The 18,757-nt window shown below is 47.1% G+C and overlaps 1 protein-coding gene across 5 annotated transcripts; it reads left to right on the top strand.

The window, feature by feature from the left end:
* The first annotated feature begins 180 nt into the window (after positions 1-180).
* NUDT2 (nudix hydrolase 2) lies at positions 181-14,163 on the top strand. 5 transcript variants are annotated; one of them, XM_010385771.2, is made up of 4 exons: positions 181-275; positions 9,150-9,293; positions 9,470-9,612; positions 13,571-14,163. In XM_010385771.2, exons 3-4 carry the CDS (start codon positions 9,486-9,488, stop codon positions 13,885-13,887), a joined length of 444 nt encoding a protein of 147 aa, XP_010384073.1. In that variant the 5' UTR covers positions 181-275; positions 9,150-9,293; positions 9,470-9,485; the 3' UTR covers positions 13,888-14,163. The 5 variants fall into 5 exon arrangements, with proteins under 5 accessions (XP_010384073.1, XP_030776131.1, XP_010384074.1 ...); XM_030920271.1 differs by having other exon boundaries at positions 257-275; positions 9,133-9,293; XM_010385772.2 differs by lacking the exon at positions 181-275 and adding an exon at positions 3,479-3,555.
* Positions 14,164-18,757: the final 4,594 nt, after the last annotated feature.

Raw genomic sequence — 18,757 nt, 5'->3', positions numbered from 1 at the left:
GAATCGATTGACGTTCGTTGACTTTTCCTCTAGAAGACCAATCAGAGGTCTGAAGAAACAGCCGGCGTAGTTCTCAATTTCCGACCTTCAGCCAATCGTTCGGCTTGAGGGAAGATCTCGCGACGTTCTCTGTGAGAGACAGGTACCCTTGAGGCGGGTCGAAGAGCCTTCTGCCAAATTCTATTGGTAGTCCCAAGCGTAACCAGGCTCTTTTGATTGGCCGGTGTACTTCCAATTTCCGTCCAAGATCCGCCTCCTGCTTCCCTCTGCTTCTGGTGAGTATCGTTAGGGTCCACTTGAATTTAGTTCTCAGTGGAGGAAATGAGCCTTGGAGCGATGGGAATCTGCCTCCGGTCTTTGCAGGGCCCGAGATGGATGTGCCCTCCTCCAGGTTGGCATTGAGGTGTGGGCAGGCGAGGTCTCATCCGCTCTCAGGACCTCAGTTTTCCTGTCTGCACTGGGAGAAGGGAGGTTCCCTGACCCTGTGAGCCTTGATTGCCCCCATCCGAGTGGGGATGGGATGGGTCGTCCAAATCCCAGAGGCAGGAGAGGTCCAGGTTTAGGGCCCAGAGGCCCGGGCGCCGAACCTGACCCTCCCTGGGCCTCAATTTCACTTTGTTGTTACCCGTTAAGCCCCGCCTGCTTTCCAAAAGAGATTTTATGTTTTCTAATTGCTTCAATTATTGAATGGGTAATATCGTGGTAGTTATAGCAGAAGTAAAGAAAGTCGAACGAGAACCTCACCGCCTTAAAAAAAAAAAAAAAAAAAATTGACAGCTTAAAGTGAATGCAGGCCGGGTGCGGTGGCTCACGCTTTGTAATCCCAGCACTTTGGGAGGCCAAGGCGGGCGGATCACGAGGTCGGGAGATCGAGACCATCCTGGCTAACACGGTGAAACCCCGTCTCTACTAAAAAAAAAAAAAAATACAAAAATTAGCCGGGCGTCGTGGCGGGCTCCTATAGTCCCAGCTACTCGGGAGGCTGAGGCAGGAGAATGGCATGAACCCGGGAGACGGAGCTTGCAGCGAGCCGAGATTGCGCCACTGCATTCCAGCCTGGGCGACAGAGCGATACTCCGTCTCAAAAAAAAAAAAAAAAAAAAAAAATGAAATCAAATTGTCAAATGTAAAACGCTATTATAAAGTCGAGGTTGGCCGGGCGCGGTGGCTCAAGCCTGTAATCCCAGCACTTTGGGAGGCCGAGATGGGCGGATCACGAGGTCAGGAGATCGAGACCATCCTGGCTAACACGGTGAAACCCCGTCTCTACTAAAAAAATACAAAAATCTAGCCGGGCGAGGTGGCGGGCGCCTATAGTCCCAGCTACTCCGGAGGCTGAGGCAGGAGAATGGCGTAAACCCGGGAGGCGGAGCTTGCAGTGAGCTGAGATCCGGCCACTGCACTCCAACCCGGGCTACAGAGCGAGACTCCGTCTCAAAAAAATAAATAAATAAATAAATAAATAAAGTCGAGGTTAAGATCAATGATGTTAGGAGTCAGGCAGACCTACATTTGAATCACTACCCAGACATCTCTGAGCCATAGTTCCCTTTCTACTCCTCTGAAAAATGGCACTAATGCCTCAGCGGGTTGTTGTGAAGATTAAGTGAAATAATGAAGGTAAAGCACTTGACACAACGCCTGGCAAGTAGTAACTTCTTAAAAAATGGTAACTATTATCCTTATAATAAGAACAGGCAAATACACTGGTCAGTGGGTTGGTGTACTTACTGTTATTGAGTACCCAATTTTGCCCAAAATTAGTCAGTTAAGGGAAAACAGTTAATTCTTACTAATAAGGAAACAAATCCATTCTTCAAAAGATACATTATTTTTCTAGTTTCTATATTAAAAGGAATTTATGCTGTGGGACCTTATAAGGAATATATATACTGTGGTGAACAGTGTTCAGCAGTTTTACAGACAAAATGAAAAGTCATTTCTTTACAACAGAGACGCTTTCTGATGATCTTTTATGACACGTGGGTAAGAATAACTCATATATTTAGTACCTCTGATAATGTCAGACCCTTTCTCTATATATATCATTTATAAACTCCACAACAACCATGAAAAGTAGGTGTTAACTTCATTTTACCAATGACGAAGTTAAGTATATTGCTCTAAGTAACAACTATTAACTTCAATAGCTAGGCCTTTCTGACTGCATAGACAGCCATGCTCTTCTGTGTTTCTGATTAAAGGAGGATGAAAATGCTTGGAATACCAGATAGATGCAGGGGCAGGTTGGACAGCTTGACCTACCTAAATTGGAGGGAATGTAGGCTGCCGAGGTACCTATGGTAGGAGCTATATCTTGCTCTAATAGAAAATTTTCACCATGGTCTTGGTAGAGAGGGGAGGAGAGAAAAAATTGTTTTAATAAAAATGATTTTAAAAAAGAAAATTCCCACCTTGGGAAATGAAGAAATGGGATGAGAGGATCACTGAACTTTAGTCACATCTGTTCATTTATCTTATGGGTAGACTACAGCACTTCTAATTCAACTTTTCCCGAACAAATGATTCACTTGCACCCCGTCTTCCACCCAGGCACTCAAACCAAAGCCTTTCTCTTTCCCTTGGCTTATGAAACATCTCTCTGTCCCTTAGACAATGAAATACCAATATTGTCCGTTTTACTTTGAAATATCTCTCAGATTCATCCCTTCCTTTCCTTTCTCACAGCCTCTGCCTTGATCTAACTAGAATCATTTGTTAACTGGTCTGTTGCAGTGGACTTGTAACTGGTTAATCTCTCTGCTTCCAGTCTGTCGTAATTCATTCCCCACCTTGCTTGCAGCTAGAATGTCTTTGTAAAATGTCAGTCTGACCAAATTATATCCTTGCCTAAGACCAGTCAGAGGCTTCATTGCCTACAGAATATAAACCAAGCCGTTTACCAGTGAGATGTCATTTTGCGCTTGACGGTGTTGCCCACACTCTTCCCTTTGCTGGCAGTGCCTTGCATCTGCCTCCCTTCTCCCTGGTAAACTAGCGACCCATCAGAATCCTTATGGGGTACCTCGTTAACCTAAAGATGCTTCTTTGCTGCTTTTCCATCTTATGTTGCACAAAACACACTGTAACTTGTCTGTTGGAATGTCTTCCACCTTCACTAGTCTGTGAATCTCTAGGAAGTTGGTGCTTTGTCGTATTCAGCTTCATATCTATCTGTCAATCCTTCACGCTGTTTGTCGCATGGGATACGCACAACAGATATGAGATGAGTCAACAAAACCCCTTTAGGGTTTTTGTTTACTCCTAAAGGCTTTTGAACCCCTAAAGGCTTCAGGCTTTAATGTTACAATTCCCCAAGTTAGCTTTCTAGAATTGTACAGCAGATGGCACTAATAGGCTGCTTAACAAATCCCCTTCGCTAAGAATGATTTTTGTCCCAACCTTGTCTGACTTTGGCCTTATCCTAGAAGCCAATATTTATGCCATTATAGGTAAAATCTCCTGTTTCCTCCCTCAGCCAACAGCAAAAATAGAAAAATGACTCAGCAGCTTCATCTCTGCAAGAAGATTGGAGTGGCAGATGTCCAGGGAAAGGTGCATTTGAGGGAATATTTTCTTTGTCTCAATTTATTCATGGTAGTTGGGGCTTTTTTTTTGCATTTCTTTCTTTTTTCTTCTCTTCCTTTTGCTATTGTTCTCACAAGAAAGAGCTTTACTCATGGGTGGGTGCCTCATTTCTGTCCACTCCAAAAGGGAAGAAAGAAACTGGCAAATTGGAGAAAAGATGATTATGATGTGGGAGGTGAAGGAGTAGTCACATAGAATTGCAGTCACATAGAACTGCTTGTGGGCAGGCAAACAGTTGGCCTTCCTCCTCATTTGGAGGAGGGCCTGGGCAAATTTTCTGGGCACTAGTGCCCTAAGTTAAGTGGAACATGTCGTTTTAGGTTCCTGCTTCCCAGAAAAGAGGAGAGGACACATAGAAACCCTTATGAGACAGGTGGTATTAGGAGCCTGAGGCTACATTTTACCCCTCCTTCAGAGTCTCCTTCAGATACCAGGACTGAACATCTACGGCCCTCTCCCCCCCAGCTAAAACCTTTTTGGTGGAAATGATCCCAGCTTGACATCTTAATCTCCAAATGAATATAGATTAAAGACTGGGAATTTGGGGCCAGGCACGGTAACTTGCACCAGTAATCCCAGCACTTTGGGAGGCCAAAGTGGGAAGATCGTTTAAGGCCAGGACTTCAAGACTAGTTTGGTCAGCATAGCAAGACCCCATCTCTACAGAAAAAGTGTTTTTAAAATTTAGCCAGATGTGATGGCTCCTGCTTGTAGTCCTAGCTACCCAGGTGGCTAAGACAGGAAAATTCCTTGAGCCCAGAAGGGATGCAGTGAGCCCTGAGACTGCAGTGAGCTGTGATCATACCGTTGCCCTCCAGCCTGGATGACACAGAGAGACCCTATCAAAAAAAAAAGACTGGGAATTTTGAAACTGGAAATGATTTTATAAATCATTTGTGTCTGTCCTTTCTCAGGGCCATTTGTGTCCTAAGCCCTACTCTTTCATGGTGAACAGAGCTATGATAGGGACAAAAATTATAGACTTTGGAGTTAGACTTACTTGGATTGAGATCCCACCATTTACAGACCAGCTATGCCCTTGTGCAAGTATTTTAACCTTTTAAAATAATATCAGTGTCCTTGTAAACTGGATACAATAATGCTTCTCTTGAAAGGTCGTTTTGAGCTTTAGAAACAATAGTTGTCAAAAGTTTTGCACAGTATAGCTGGCAGAGTGTATATAGATGCTTAATTGATAACGCGGCATGAAATGCTGTTTTTGCTAAAGGGATATTAGACTATGAAGAACAGGTCAGAGGGAAAATTTGGAGAGCTCTACCTGTACCTAAAATTACATTTCTGAGGGCTTTTTACAGTTACTCTGATTAATTTGATGAAAATATTGAAACAAACAGCATAGCCATGTATTTGTAAATTCTTTTTTTGGTACCTAGGTCCCGAACCTCCTAGGCTCTGAGGGAATTGTATATATAGAGAAAGCCAAGAATATTTTTCCTTAGCTTCTGGAACCTTCTGATGACATTGAGGGTTTTTTGGTTCAGGTTTTTTCTAACCACCTCAGGCACTCTGCCACTTTTTTGAAGTGTGAATTGCCTGCTGTCAGCCTGGAGTTCTCACCTCCGCAATCCTGGCTGCAGGCATATTTGCATATTGGATGCTGTGTTCTTTAACCCCCTGAGATTTGAATCCACTTGGAGCCTGTGTGTGAAAGCTGGCTACTTTCAAACCCGTGGACAGTTTCAGCTTTGTGGTCTCCAGAAAAACAGAAAACCCCCAACAATAGCTCCATTCACTTTTATGTAAATGTCACTCTTCAGGAAAACACTGGGCTATTTCCCAGGGCCCCAGAACATACTCAAACATTTGTTTGAGTGGGAGGTGGGGAGAGAGTTCTTTTGAGTCAATGAACATCTGTTCAGAACTGCTGTGCTGGGTCCCAAGAAAACAGCTTATAATCTGGCTCTTCCCCGCCAGAGGTAGCAGCAGAGATTTACTATACTAGGTATATGCGCTTGTGGTGGCGTAGTTTAGCTAAGCTGGATTCCCAGTATCCTTCCCATCTGCTTCCAGGTGAGGGTTGTCCACAAGAAAATTTCGTGAGAGATTTGGAAAGCTGAATTGAAGTAGCAGCCGGTACACTGTGAAGGACAGAGCTGGGTCTGTACACTGTGAAGGACAGAGCAGGGTACCAGGCATGGTGGCATTGCCTGTACTTTCTCTCTGATCTGCTGGCTCACCTTGTTGGTGAAGGTCATCACACAGCCCCCAGCACCCCCAGCTCCTACTGAATTTCCTTCTTCAGCTCCTCTGAGTCCTGGGCCGTGTGTGCAGTCAGCTTTGTAGCAGAGGGCTCCAGCTTCTCCAGATCACCTGAGTCGCTGAGCTTGGGCCAGTGAAAGGAAGCTGTGGGTTTCAGTTTGTCCTCATGAGTTCCAGTTGTCCTTGTAGATCCCAGTTTGTTCTCAGAGGTTCCAGTTTGTCTTTGTTCTCTTCCACCTCACATCCAGTTTTCTTCCCAACTGCTGGCCTCACAGACTTCAGGCCCAACACCAGGTGCAGAGACGACAGAGTTGCATGGATTTCTCCGCCAACTTCTAAAGATACACAATGTCTACTCCTTATAATAAATCTTTAGTTTTCTGTCACTCATAGCATTTGCTTCCCTGATTGAACTTTTAAGTTTGTTCAAGCCATGTTAAGGACGCAGAACATGGAGTGATTAGAAGCCAGAAAGCTTCACAAAGGAGGTGACAGCTGAGCTGCTTCTGACGAGTAGGAGGTTGTGTGTATAGAGTGGGTAGGAGGAATTCTAGAGAATAGTTGGCTCAAGTCAAGCAATTGAAAGAGCAGTGAGGAGTTCTGTATTTCTAGAAGAACTGTTCTTTCCATGGGTCCAGAATATAGGTGGAGAATGAGCATCTGATCCTAGCTCTTCTGGCCCCATTGAGATGAACTGTTAGCTGATATGATTCTTAGATGTGGTCATCCCTAATACACTGGCATCCACTGAAATACATTCTTGCTAAGGTATACCCTTGTCACTACCCTAAGATTCCTCCCCTACCCCACTGCTGCTCTCCTCTCCCCAGTGGTTCCATGTGGCCATCGCAGGCTTGTCTTTCTTGGCTCCCCATGTAGGCATCTTTGCTTGTCCACGCTGTGCTGATGGTGGCAGTGATATGGAGTTCCTGTCTTAGGCAGGGCACTGTGCCCTCTAGTCTTGGATCCCTAAGCTTATTTAGGGGTTCTAACATTCTTTCCATGGGACCTGAGGCAGGAGCAAGGTACCCTACATCTATAACTTTCTAATGCTTTTTGAGCATCTTTGTAGGGAGGGCATGGGATCAGCTACCTGTTTCTGCCTCAGCCATGGACCAATAATATGAAATCCTTGTTCACCAGTTCTACAGTGATGGGGTGCTTCCTTTTGGCTTCTGGAATGGGGTAAGATCTTGGCACAAATAGGGAGTCCAGGAAAATAGAACATGGTGTTTAATGAAAGCCTACCACTTTATATATGATTCTGTAAACTCAAACAGGGATTTCATTATACATACTATTCAGAACTATCTTCTTTTCATGTGTCTAAAAATTTTTCTTACAAGCAGCACATTAGGCTTGACCTAATTTTTTTTTTCTTTTTCTTTTATTTTTGAGACAAGGTCTCACTGTATTGCCCAGGCTGGAGTACAGTGGTGCAAACATGGCTCACCACAGCCTCATCCTTCCAGGCTCAAGCAGTCTTCCCACCTTGGCCTCCCAAGTAGCTGGAACTGCAGGTGCATGCCACCACACCTGGCTAATTTTTTTCTGTTTTTTTGTAGAGATGAGGTCTTACTATGTTGTCCAGGCTGGTCTCGAACTCCGGGACTCAGGCAATCCTCCTGCCTCAGCCTCCCAGAATGCTGAGATTAAAGGCATGAGCCACTGAACCCAGCCTCGACCTCATTTTTTTAATGGCTTCATACTATTTCATCATATAGATATACTATACTTTTTGCCCATTCCCATATTGATGGATATTTGTTTCTGGCTCTTTTCCTTTTTGATATTGCAAACAAAGTTGTAGTGAACATCGTTGTGTGTACATCTTAAACCTATATTTCTTTTTTTTTTTTTGAGACGGAGTTTTGCTCTGTCGCCCAGACTGGAGTGCAGTGGCCGGATCTCAGCTCACTACAAGCTCCACCTCCCTGGTTTTACGCCATTCTCCTGCCTCAGCCTCCCGAGTAGCTGGGACTACAGGCGCCCGCCACCTCGCCCGGCTAGTTTTTTGTATGTTTTTAGTAGAGACGGGGTTTCACCAGGTTAGCCAGGATGGTCTCAATCTCCTGACCTCGTGATCTGCCCGTCTGGGCCTCCCAAAGTGCTGGGATTACAGGCTTGAGCCACTGTGCCTGGCCTTAAACCTATATTTCTTATGTGAGAGTGGCTAGAAATGGTATTGCTGACTCTTAGGGAATGTGCATTTTATGTTTTGATAATTATTATCAAATTGCCCTCCTAAGGGGATATGCTAATCTACTTTTCTACCAACGGTATATGAGAGCACAGATCATTTCAGAAATCCCCTTTCAGATTATTTCCAATCCTTAAAAACTTTTGTTACAGGTTTGGAAAAGCTTGGAAAGATCTTGGTGTTGGGTTTGGTTTTTGGTGAGAAACTGCTATTCTCTAGAGTAACGTTACCATCTGTTGGCAGTCCTGAGAATTGCCCTGGAGTAGGTTTCTGTTTGGGCCTGATTTTTATGCCTTTGACAGCTGCAAACTCATCCTGATTGAGCACCAGCAAAGGGGCCATGGAGGATAGCAGCTCCTGCTCCAGCCGCCCTCTCTGCATCAGCTCTGCTACCCCCGGGCACCAGCAGTGTCAGGCAATGGTGGCATGTGCCTGTATTGCCAGCTGCTTGGGAGGCTGAGGGGAAGGACCACTTTCTTTTTTTTTCTTTTCTTTTTTTTTTTTTGAGACAGAGTCTTGCTGTGTCGCCAAGCTGGAGTGCAGTGGTCCGATCTCGGCTCACCACAACCGCAACCTCCACCTCCTGGGTTCAGGCGATTCTCCTGCCTCAGCCTTCCGAGTAGCTGGGGTTACAGGCACGTGCCACCATGCCCGGCTAATTTTTGTAGTTTTAGTAGAGACAGGGTTTCACCATGTTGGCCAGGATGGTCTCGATCTCTTGACCTCATGATCCACCCGGGGGGAGGACCACTTCTGTCCGGGAGTTTGAGGCCATTCTAGGCAACATAGTGAGTCCCTGTCTCTTAAAACAAAAAATGGATAAAATAAAAGACTAAAAAAGTATCAGGCTGGGCATGGTGGCTCATGCCTATAATCCCAACACATTGGGAGGCTGAGGTAGGTGGATCACTTCCTGGGCAATGTAGTGAGACCCTGTCTCAAAAGAAAAACTCAATGAAATATTTTTTTCTGTATGAAGTTACCCTCCTCCGTAGATGACCTCTGCATTGTCAGAAACCACATTGTTGGTGGGCTGTGCGCTTCAGGGGCTCAGGATATGGGCTGGGGCAAATGGGGTTACGGGTTTGATGATAAAACTTGTACTGCCTCTCTCCCATTCCCAGCATCTCTCTTGTTTCAGTGCGTTTGCTTCTGAGGATCTCCAGTGTCATAACAAACGCATGCCAGCCCTGTTTTACAGGGAGCCCTGGAGGTGTTGGAATAGAGGCCACATTGAACTACCACATTGAGGGTAGTTGCCAAGGTCCTGCAGTTACACACAAAGGTCAGTCTCTGATTCCTGGATGCCCTCCATTGGTCCTGGGCATGCTGCCTTTTTCTGTGGGCTATGAGATCACAGTTAGCTAGTCTGTGCTACTGTCCAGCACCAGATTGCTACCCCCCAGTATGGAGCTTCCTATTTTGTGTAACTTCCCAATATTCTGTATCTTCTTTGTTAAGTCCTTAGGATAAGACCATGGCCCTGAGAGCATGTGGCTTGATCATCTTCCGAAGATGCCTCATTCCCAAAGTGGACAACAATACAATTGAGTTTTTACTGCTGCAGGCATCAGATGGCATTCATCACTGGACTCCTCCCAAAGGTAGACGCCAGAGGGGCCAGCTCTTGGGAAACTGCCAAGCGCTGCTCAGAAATCTACCCAGCCAGGCCCTCCCCAAGGCTTGATTCCCAGTGACTATGTAGCAAAAGGGGGTAGGGAAGGTAGGAGCCTTGAACCTGTCTATATACAAGGTCTCTAGACCAGGCCAGAGTAGAGCTGGAAATAGAATTCTGTGACTGAATTCCAGGGTAGAAACAGCACCTGGTGTTTTTATGAGTATCATTCACCAGCTCTCCAACCTCTGTGGTGAACGGCTGGGTAAGAGAAAAGCCAGTGGGCAGGGAATTGGGGACCTTGAGGTTGACTGAGCTGTGTGCCCACCTCTCTGAGCTTTGGGTTTTTCATCAAACAAGGGCTTGTTCATCAAACAAGGGCTTGATTAGAAAATCCTAAGTTTTGGGGCAGGCACATGCCTATAATCCCAGCACTTTTGGAGGTCAAGGTGGGCAGATTGCTTGAGCCTAGGAGCTCGAGACCAGCCTGGGCAAAATGACGAAACCCTCTCTCTACAAAAAATACAAAAATTAGCCAGGCATAGTGGTGCACACCTGTAGTCCCAGCTACTCAAGAGGCTGAGGTTAGAGAATAACTTCAGCTCGACAGATCAAGGCTGCAGTGAGCCGAGATCATGCCATAGCACTCCAGCCTGGACAACACAGCCTGTCTCAAAAAAAAAAAAAGAAAGAAAATCCTAAGTTTTCTTCTAGCCTGTCTCTGATTTCATTTGATCAATTTCCTTTGACTCCTAGTTCAGTGTCCCTATCATTAGGTTTTTCTTTTTATTTATTTATTTTTTGAGATGAAGTCTCACTTTGTCTCCCAGGCTGGAGTGCAGTGGCGCAATCTCAGCTCACTGCAACCTCCACCTCCCAGGTTCAAGCAATTCTCCTGCTTCGGCCTCCCAAGTAGCTGGGATTACAGGCACCCGCCACCACGCCCGGCTAATTTTTGTATTTTTAGTAGAGACGGGATTTCACCATGTCGGCCAGGCTAGTCTCAAACTCCTGACTTCAGGTGATCTGCCCGTCTGGGCCTCCCAAAGTGCTAGGATTACAAGCGTGGGCCACTGCACCTGGCCTGGTTTTTCTTTTGAACTAAACACAGAGAGTGTGACTTCTACAGTGTTTCTGAACATAGTTGTATTTTGAGTTGGAGCATAGAGAAGTTGGGCTCCCTGATCATAGATTCATCTGCAGATTGTGGCAGAAGTGGAGGAGTGAGGGGATGGGCAGGGCCTTCTTAGACCAGGAGGCTGTAAAGATTATGGAGATCTTGGGATTGCAGCTTGACCAGCTAGCTACCTGTGCCTTGAGTCTATCACTCAGCACTGAGGGTGGAGTTGGCCAAGTCTCCAGAGGAAAGAACAGTGAAGACTACTTGGCCTTAGGCCAAGCCAAGATCTGTTTGTAAGCTGGCCAGTTTTCATCCACCAGTACTTCTGACCCCACCTCTAAGAGTAAGAAAGCTGCAGTCATTTAGTCCTGAAAGAGAAGCCAGGCTGTGTGGGCAGAAATGGGAAAAAGGAGCCCTTCTTAGCTGAGGCCATTGGGATGGTTTGAGTTGGGAGGGACAGACTGTGGCTCAGGTGCCTGCAGGAATGAGGAATAGCTCTCAGACAGAAGGAAGCAGGGACTTTATTTTTTAAATTATTTTGTTATTATTATTATTATTATTTTATAGAGACAGGGTCTTACTGTATTGCCCAGGCTGGTCTTGAACTCCTGGGCTCAAGTGATCTGCCCAGTTGGTCTCCCAAAGTGCTGGAATTATAGGCGTGAGCCACCACACCTGGCCAAAAGCAGGGACTTTAAAAGGGAGTGGGGTTAGAAGGGTTGGACAAAGATCCAGGATTGAAGGAAAATAAGGAAATGGGAACCGGAAATAAATTTTGCATGTTTGAGTTGTACTGGGGAGAAACAAGGTGAGAAAAGAGACAGAAGCTTCACAAATACTATGAATAGGAATAGTCACACTTGTCTCCAGATCACCTGAGTCACACTGCCTTGTTCCTCTCTCTACCTGATGTCAGTGGACCTCTCCTAATCCTTTCCTGCTTCAGCAGAAGCTACCCTGTTAATTGACACTGATGGGCAGAATACTGAATAGATGCCCCTGGGAGGGGTGTGCTCAGGGACTTCCATACACCTCTGAGGGGAGGTAGGACGTCCAGAATCAGTATCACCCGTCACTAGCAGCATCCCTCCCATCTTGCTCCCCCGATGCATTACCTATCTTTGTGTACACCACTATAGGAGGTGCTTGTGCAGAGAAAATTCCCTAGAAGCTGTAAGCTAGAATGGTTTTTAAGTACTAAGTTTCTGGGTTTTTTTGTTTGTTTGTTTGTTTGAGACGAGTCTCCCTGTGTTGCCCGAGCTGGAGTACAATGGCACAATCTCGGCTCACTGCAACCTCCATCTCCCGGGCTCAAGTGATTCTCCTGCCTCAGCCTCCCAAGTATCTGGGATTACAGGCGCCCGCTACCACGTCCAACTCATTATTTTATTTTTAGTAGAGACAGGGTTTCACCATGTTGGCCAGGCTGGTCTCAAACTCCTGACCTCAGATGATCCACCCGCCTCAGCCTCCCAAAGTGCTGGGATTACAGGCATGAGCCACTGCACCCGGCCCCTGGGGAGTTTTTTGTGCAGCAACTGGCTCTGGGCATTGTAGACCCCTGGGAAGGAGGAGGTCCCCCATCTCCAAACCAAGGAGGGAACAACTGAGAGATTCTGCTCCCTATGAGCCTGTGAGCCAGGAGGCCTCCCTAGAAACTTACTGGAGCCAAGTGTAGACAGAGTCTGCCAGACCCTTCCCAGTCCTTACCCCTTCTGGGGAAGCTGAGGATGTGTGGGAGGGGCCTAGAGGTAAAACTGAGAGCTGCTCCAGCCTGCAGAGCTTCAAGTTCTCCCACAGCAGTTTCTTGGCAGCTGTCTTCTTGGGTTTGGGTGTTGCTAACACATTTTCTTAGAAGTGGTTCTCAGCTGGCCCTTAGTCTAAGTTCCCATCAAGGGTTTCCCTATGAAACTGAAATCTGGCCTTGCCCAGTAAGAAAGAGGAAAACAATTTGGAAAAAGCCTGGTAGCTTCATGGAAACAGCTGCTCATTCAGCTGTGCAGGGTTTTGAGCCTGTCTTTTGGCCCTGGAATGTCAGGGTCCACCTGCAGACAATGTTAAGTCCTCACTGGATTGTAGGCAAAGTACTTCCTCGTCAGCTAACTTCCACTTGTTAAGAAGGGACTTCCCCCTCCTTGGAAAAGGTCACTTTAAGGTCTCCAATAGAAAAGCAATTCCTTAGAGCGTGGGATGAAGAAAGTTCCAAAGAATAAGAAAACAGACATCTGAAGAAGGTCATCTCATACCATCAAAGAGCAGTATTCTAAACCTGACTTGCTATACACATGGTCTGTTTCACTCTCTGCAGAGAAGATGGAGTGGGAAGGTGGGATTGCTCAAACCCCAAGAACTAGACACTACCTGCCCTGTACCCCCTTCCCAGGCATGTTAGGATATTGCCAATCTCCAGGCTTCCTTTAGCCTAGGAACACCTAGAAAAGTCACTGAATGGCTGGGTGTGGTGGCTCATACCTGTAATCTCAGCACTTTGGGAGGCTGAGGCAGGAGGATGACTTGAGGCCAGGAGTTTGAGACCAGCCTGGGAAATATAGTGAGACCCCATATTTACCAAATAAATAAGTAAACAAAAAATTAACTGGGCATGGTGGCACATGCCTGTTGTTCTAACTACTCAGGAGGCTGAGGTGGGAGGATCACTTGAGCCCAGGAATTCAAGGCTGCGGTGAGCTGATTGCACTACTGCACTCTGGCCTGGGCAACAGAGTGAGTCCTTGTCTCAAAAAAATAAATATATTGTCTGGAAAATCCAGCTTTGGGAACTTTGGAAGATCTCCTCCTCCTTTTCTTCCTATTTTCTCCTAACTAGGCCATGTGGAACCAGGAGAGGATGACTTGGAAACAGCGCTGAGGGAGACTCAAGAGGAAGCGGGCATAGAAGCAGGCCAGCTGACCATCATTGAGGGGTTCAAAAGAGAACTCAATTATGTGGCCAGGAACAAGCCTAAAACAGTCATTTACTGGCTGGCAGAGGTGAAGGACTATGATGTGGAGATCTGCCTCTCCCATGAGCACCAAGCCTACCGCTGGCTGGGGCTGGAGGAGGCCTGCCAGTTGGCTCAGTTCAAGGAGATGAAGGCAGCACTCCAAGAAGGACACGAGTTTCTTTGTTCCACAGAGGCCTGAGCTGACTGGAGCAGAGTCATTTGCTTCAGTAGGATCCTTATGAGCCTTCTAAGATGAAGCCACCCTCAGGTCCAGGGAAGGTTGTGCTAGTATTTGGCTCATCACAGCCGAGAGCAGATAGATTTGTGAAATCGGCTCAACTCCCAGATGAGAGCAAGCAAAAATCTTGGCTGGGTGGAAAGGAAGGCAAAGAGTAAAAATAAAAAAGGCCAAGCCCAGTAAGTGTACGTTGTACTTTATAAATAAACTGCAGGCAGCTCAAGGTTGTCCTTCTAACCTGTTGTGTTTATTTCTTCGACTTTTGGCATTGGTGGGAAGAAGAAAGCTGAAGTGAATCAGAGTTCTGACCTTAACCAGAGGGAACTCTGTGTCCATACAGTATCCCCAGAGAACTTAAGAGTTAGGGATTCCAAATGGAAGAGACCCAGCACTGCCAGGATGGCTCTCTTGCCTCTGGAATGCCAAGCACACCCACCCCATCCCCACCAGTGGCCCTGAGATTTTGTGACTCATAGTCAGGATTTCCAAGTGAGTGGGACTGGAGTGCAGGAATTGGGTCTGTTCTACTCACTAATGTATCTTTCACCAGCACCAGGCACATATGTTGTAAGTACTCAGTAAATATTACCTTAAATAGGGCTGGGCACGATGGCTCACACCTGTAATCCCAACACTTTGGGAGGCCGAGGTGGGCAGATCACTTGAGGTCAGGAGTTTGAGACCAGCATGGGCAACATGGTGAAACCCTGTCTCTACTAAAAATACAAAAATTAGCTGGGGGTGGTGGCATACACCTGTAATCCCAGCTACTCGAGAGGCTGAGGCAAGAGAATCACTTGAACCTGGAAAATGAAAGTTACAGTGAGCTGAGATCGTGCCACTCCACTCCAGCTTGGGCGACAAAGCAAGACTGTCTCAAAAAATAAAAATATTACCTTAAATAATTAGAGACTGGATAGGCATGGTGGCTCACACCTATAATCCCAGCACTTTGAGAGGCCGAGGTGGGTGGATAACTTGAGGTCAGGAGTTTAAGACTATCTTGGCCAACTTGGTGAAACTCTACTAAAAACACAAACAGCTGGGCGTGGTGGTGCACACCTGTAATCCCAGCTTCTTGGGAGGCTGAGGCAGGAGAATTGCTTGAACCTGGGAGGTGGAGGTTGCAGTGAGCTGAGACGGTGCCATTGTACTCCAGCCTAGGCAACAGAGTGAGACTGTCTCAAAAGTAAATAAATAGGCTGGGCACGGTGGCTCACACCTGTAATCCCAGCACTTTGGGAGGCCAAGGCAGGTGGATCTGAAGTCAGGAGCTCAAGACCAGCCTGGCCAACATGGTGAAAACCCGTCTCTACTAAAAATGCAAAAATTAGCCTGGCATGGTGGCTCATGCCTGTAGTCCCAACTACTCGGGAGGCTGAGGCAGGAGAATCACTTGAACCCAGGATGCGGAGGTTGCAGTGAGCTGAGAGCCCACTGCACTCCAGCCTGGGCAACAGAGTGAGATTCCACTTCAAATAAATAAATAATTAGAGATAGAAGGAATTTTGGACTCCCCAAGTCACAACAGAGGAGGGACAGGCAACCCTGGACCCCCAGGTCAGTGACACATGCACTCTGTGGTCTCAGCACAGGCCTGCCTCACAGAGTGATAAGTCTTGTCAACATGACTAAGGTCACTGGGAATGAGGCAAGCCCAGACCCAAAGGAATCTGCTAGGCCACCCAGCAGTCACATCATTACACCTGTGCATTCCTCACCTGCAGCTGCCTTCCCTACCCTCAGCAAAACCTCATCATTAATGTTTCTCTCTTTCTATCTACTTTTTGTTTTGTTTTGTTTTGTTTTGTTTTGTTTTGTTTTGTTTTGAGACAGAGTTTTGCTCTTCTTGCCCTGGCTGAAGTGCAATGGCATGGTCTCAGCTCACTGCAACCTCTGTCTCCTGGGTTCAACTGATTCTCCTGCCTCAGCCTCCCGAGTAGCTGGGATTATAGGCATATGCCACTGTGCCCAGCTAATTTTGTGTTTTTAGTAGAGATGGGATTTCACCACGTTGGTCAGGCTGGTCTCGAACTCTGGACCTCAGATGATCCGCCCACCTTGGCCTCCCAAAGTTCTGGGATTACAGGCGTGAGCCACCACACCCAGCCTTCCTATCTACTCTCTTTGTCCACAACTCCACTGTAAGACCCAGAGATGCTACAGTTGGGTCTCAGCCCTCCCTTGCTACTAGGGCTCAAGGAATGCAGGAGCAGGTGTTAGATCCCACAGCCCTTCCAGGAGCTGTTAGCAGCTGGATTCATGTGGATTTTATTAGAAAGTTGTTGCCCAATGAAGTGCAGAAGATTGAAAGCGAAGGGGCATTGGCAGAGGTCAGCCTGGATTACCAGGGTCAAGAACAGCCACCCCCAAAGGAAGAAAAGACAACTTGCCCAGGTCTTAAGCAGACTTCCAGATGTTTTTAGTCCCCAGTTCTCCGTGCAGACAGGGCAAAAGTACTAGTGAACAGGATCTTGGAGCACAGCCAGGGTTCTGAATGGTTTTGTTCCTCACCCCTCTGAGCAGCATTCTCTGAAGGAGGCCTGCTGCAGGAAGTTTTTGGAGCTTAATGTTCTTTTTCCAGGCCAGCAGGGACCACGTCGCACTGATTTAATAAATGCCTGCTGGGCAGTGGTGCCAAACCACAGACGAGCTGCCTCCTAACAAGGGCTGGCCGGCTCCGCACTCTCAGAATGGGAGGCTGTGGAATCTCAAGTCTAAGATCTCATACATCAAAGTTGGAAGGGACTTGGAAAATGACCTGATTTGGCTGCTCATTTTTATTGCTGGGGAAATTGAGACTTAACATGGTAGATGGCCCTGGCAGTATCTATATGTGGGGTGCTTTGAGGAGTGGGTGCCAGAGGGAAGACTGCTTTAGAATATATATATAGCTTTGAAGTCATTCATCTGGGCCTTACAGAGTGTTCCATTAAAATGTAGGTACTTCAGTTAAGAGGTCACCCGTAAGTTGTATTCTTTTTTTTTTTTTTTGAGAAGGAGTCTCACTGTGTTGCCCAGGCTGGAGTACAGTGGTGTGATCTCGGCTCACTGCCATCTCCGCCTCCTGGGTTCATGCCATTCTCCTGCCTCAGCCTCCGGAGTAGCTGGGACTACAGGTGCCGCCACCACTCCCACCTAATTTTTGTTGTTGTTGTTGTATTTTTAGTAGAGATGCGGTTTCACCTTGTTAGCCAGGATGGTCTCAATCTCCTAACCTTGTGATCCCCCGCCTCGGCCTCCCAAAGTGCTGGGATTGCAGGCGTGAGCCACCGCGCCCAGCTGTAAGTTGTATTATTTGCAGGAATGATTGACAGTAGGGTGGGACTAAAGCATGTTATGGGAGGTGGATGAGGGTGGGAGAGAGAGAGGAGCTGAGATTGGGATGTAGCAGGTGAGTAGGCTTTGACAACATCACCACTTTGCTTTTGGCCAGTGGGGCTTGTTCAATCTGAACTCAGAGGTCCCAGAGCATTACAAAGTCCAGTTTCCATGCCCTACCACCCACCTCTCAACTGGCAGAGCAGCACTCTGCCGATGCCGCACTTTGGGTTAGGCCAGGCCTCAGGGAGACCTCAGCAGAGTTGCACCAGTTCAGGAGATGCTTCCATGTTGAAGTTTTCCTCCAGAGAATGGTGATGGTCAGAACTAATCTAAAATTGGAGGAGAGCCCTGCCCCAGCCCCTCTGAGGGAGAGCTCTCCCCTGGGACCTCAGCCAGTTTACCAGCTCTTTGGCTGGCAGAGTCTCAGAGTTCTAGAGTCCAGTCCTTCCCAGGTTCTTACGTTCTTTTTTTGTTTTTGTTTTGTTTTTTTGAGATGGAGTCTTGCTCTGTTGCCCAGGCTGGAGTGCAGTGGCGCGATCTCAGCTCACTGCAACCTCCACTTCCTGGGTTCAAGTAATTCTCCTGCCTCAGCTCCCCAAGTAGCTGGGATTACTGGCACCCACCACCGTGCCCAGCTAACTTTTGTATTTTTAGTAGAGATGGGGTTTCGTCATGTTGACCGGGCTGGTTTCGAACCTCTGACCTCAGGTGATCCACCCGTCTCAGCCTCTCAAAGTGCTGGCCCAGGTTCTTTTATTTTTATTTTTTATTTTTTATTTTTGAGATGGAGTCTCTCTCTGTCCCCCCAGGCTGGAGTGCAGTAGGGCAATCTTGGCTCACTGCAAGCTCCGCCTCCCATGGCCCAGGTTCTTTATGTAGAGTTTCAGTGGATTAAGTGAGCAGGTCAAGCAGAGATTGCTGACGTGGTCATCTTTACACTCCACAGGAGTTTCCCCAGGAAATAAGCTTAGGGAACAGGGAGCTAGAAGAGCATCTTGCTCCATCATGGAGTTGGCTTCAGAGTGTAGCTTCTTGCTTCTTTTTACAGGTATCAGAAGAAAGATGACCAAGGTTGAGCATGTGGCATTGGCTCACACCTGTAATCCCAGCACTTTGGGAGGAGAGGCAGGAGGATCACTGAGCCCAGGAGTTAGAGACCAGTCTGGGCAATGTAGTGAGACCCCATCTCTACAAAAAAAAAAAATTAGCCAGGCATGGTGGTGTGTACCTGTAGACCCAGCTACTCAGAAGACTGAGGAGGGGAGAACTGCTTAAGCCCAGGAGGTTGAGGTTGCAGTGAACCAAGATTGTGACACTGTGCTCCAGCCTGGGTGCCAGAGCGAGACCCTTATCTCAAAATTAATTAATTTTTTTTTTTTTTGAGATGGAGTCTTGCTCTGTCACCCAGGCTGGAGTGGAGTGGCACAACCTCGACTCACTCCAGCCTCCACCTCCCCAGTTCAAGCGATTCTCCTGCCTCAACTTCCTGAGTAGCTGGGACTATAGG

Source organism: Rhinopithecus roxellana, chromosome 16 (genome assembly GCF_007565055.1).
Source record: "Rhinopithecus roxellana isolate Shanxi Qingling chromosome 16, ASM756505v1, whole genome shotgun sequence".
In the NCBI taxonomy this organism is placed as follows: Eukaryota; Metazoa; Chordata; class Mammalia; order Primates; family Cercopithecidae; genus Rhinopithecus; species Rhinopithecus roxellana.
The sequence above is the reverse complement of the archived record's forward strand: the minus strand, read 5'-3'. Positions and strand labels throughout refer to the sequence as shown.

Coding starts and splice junctions, on each gene's coding strand:
- NUDT2 (XM_010385771.2), top strand. CDS start 9,486: ATGGCCCTGAGAGCATGTGGCTTGATCATCTTCCGAAGATGCCTCATT. Junction 9,613..13,570: donor TCACTGGACTCCTCCCAAAG/GTAGACGCCAGA, acceptor TCTCCTAACTAG/GCCATGTGGAACCAGGAGAG.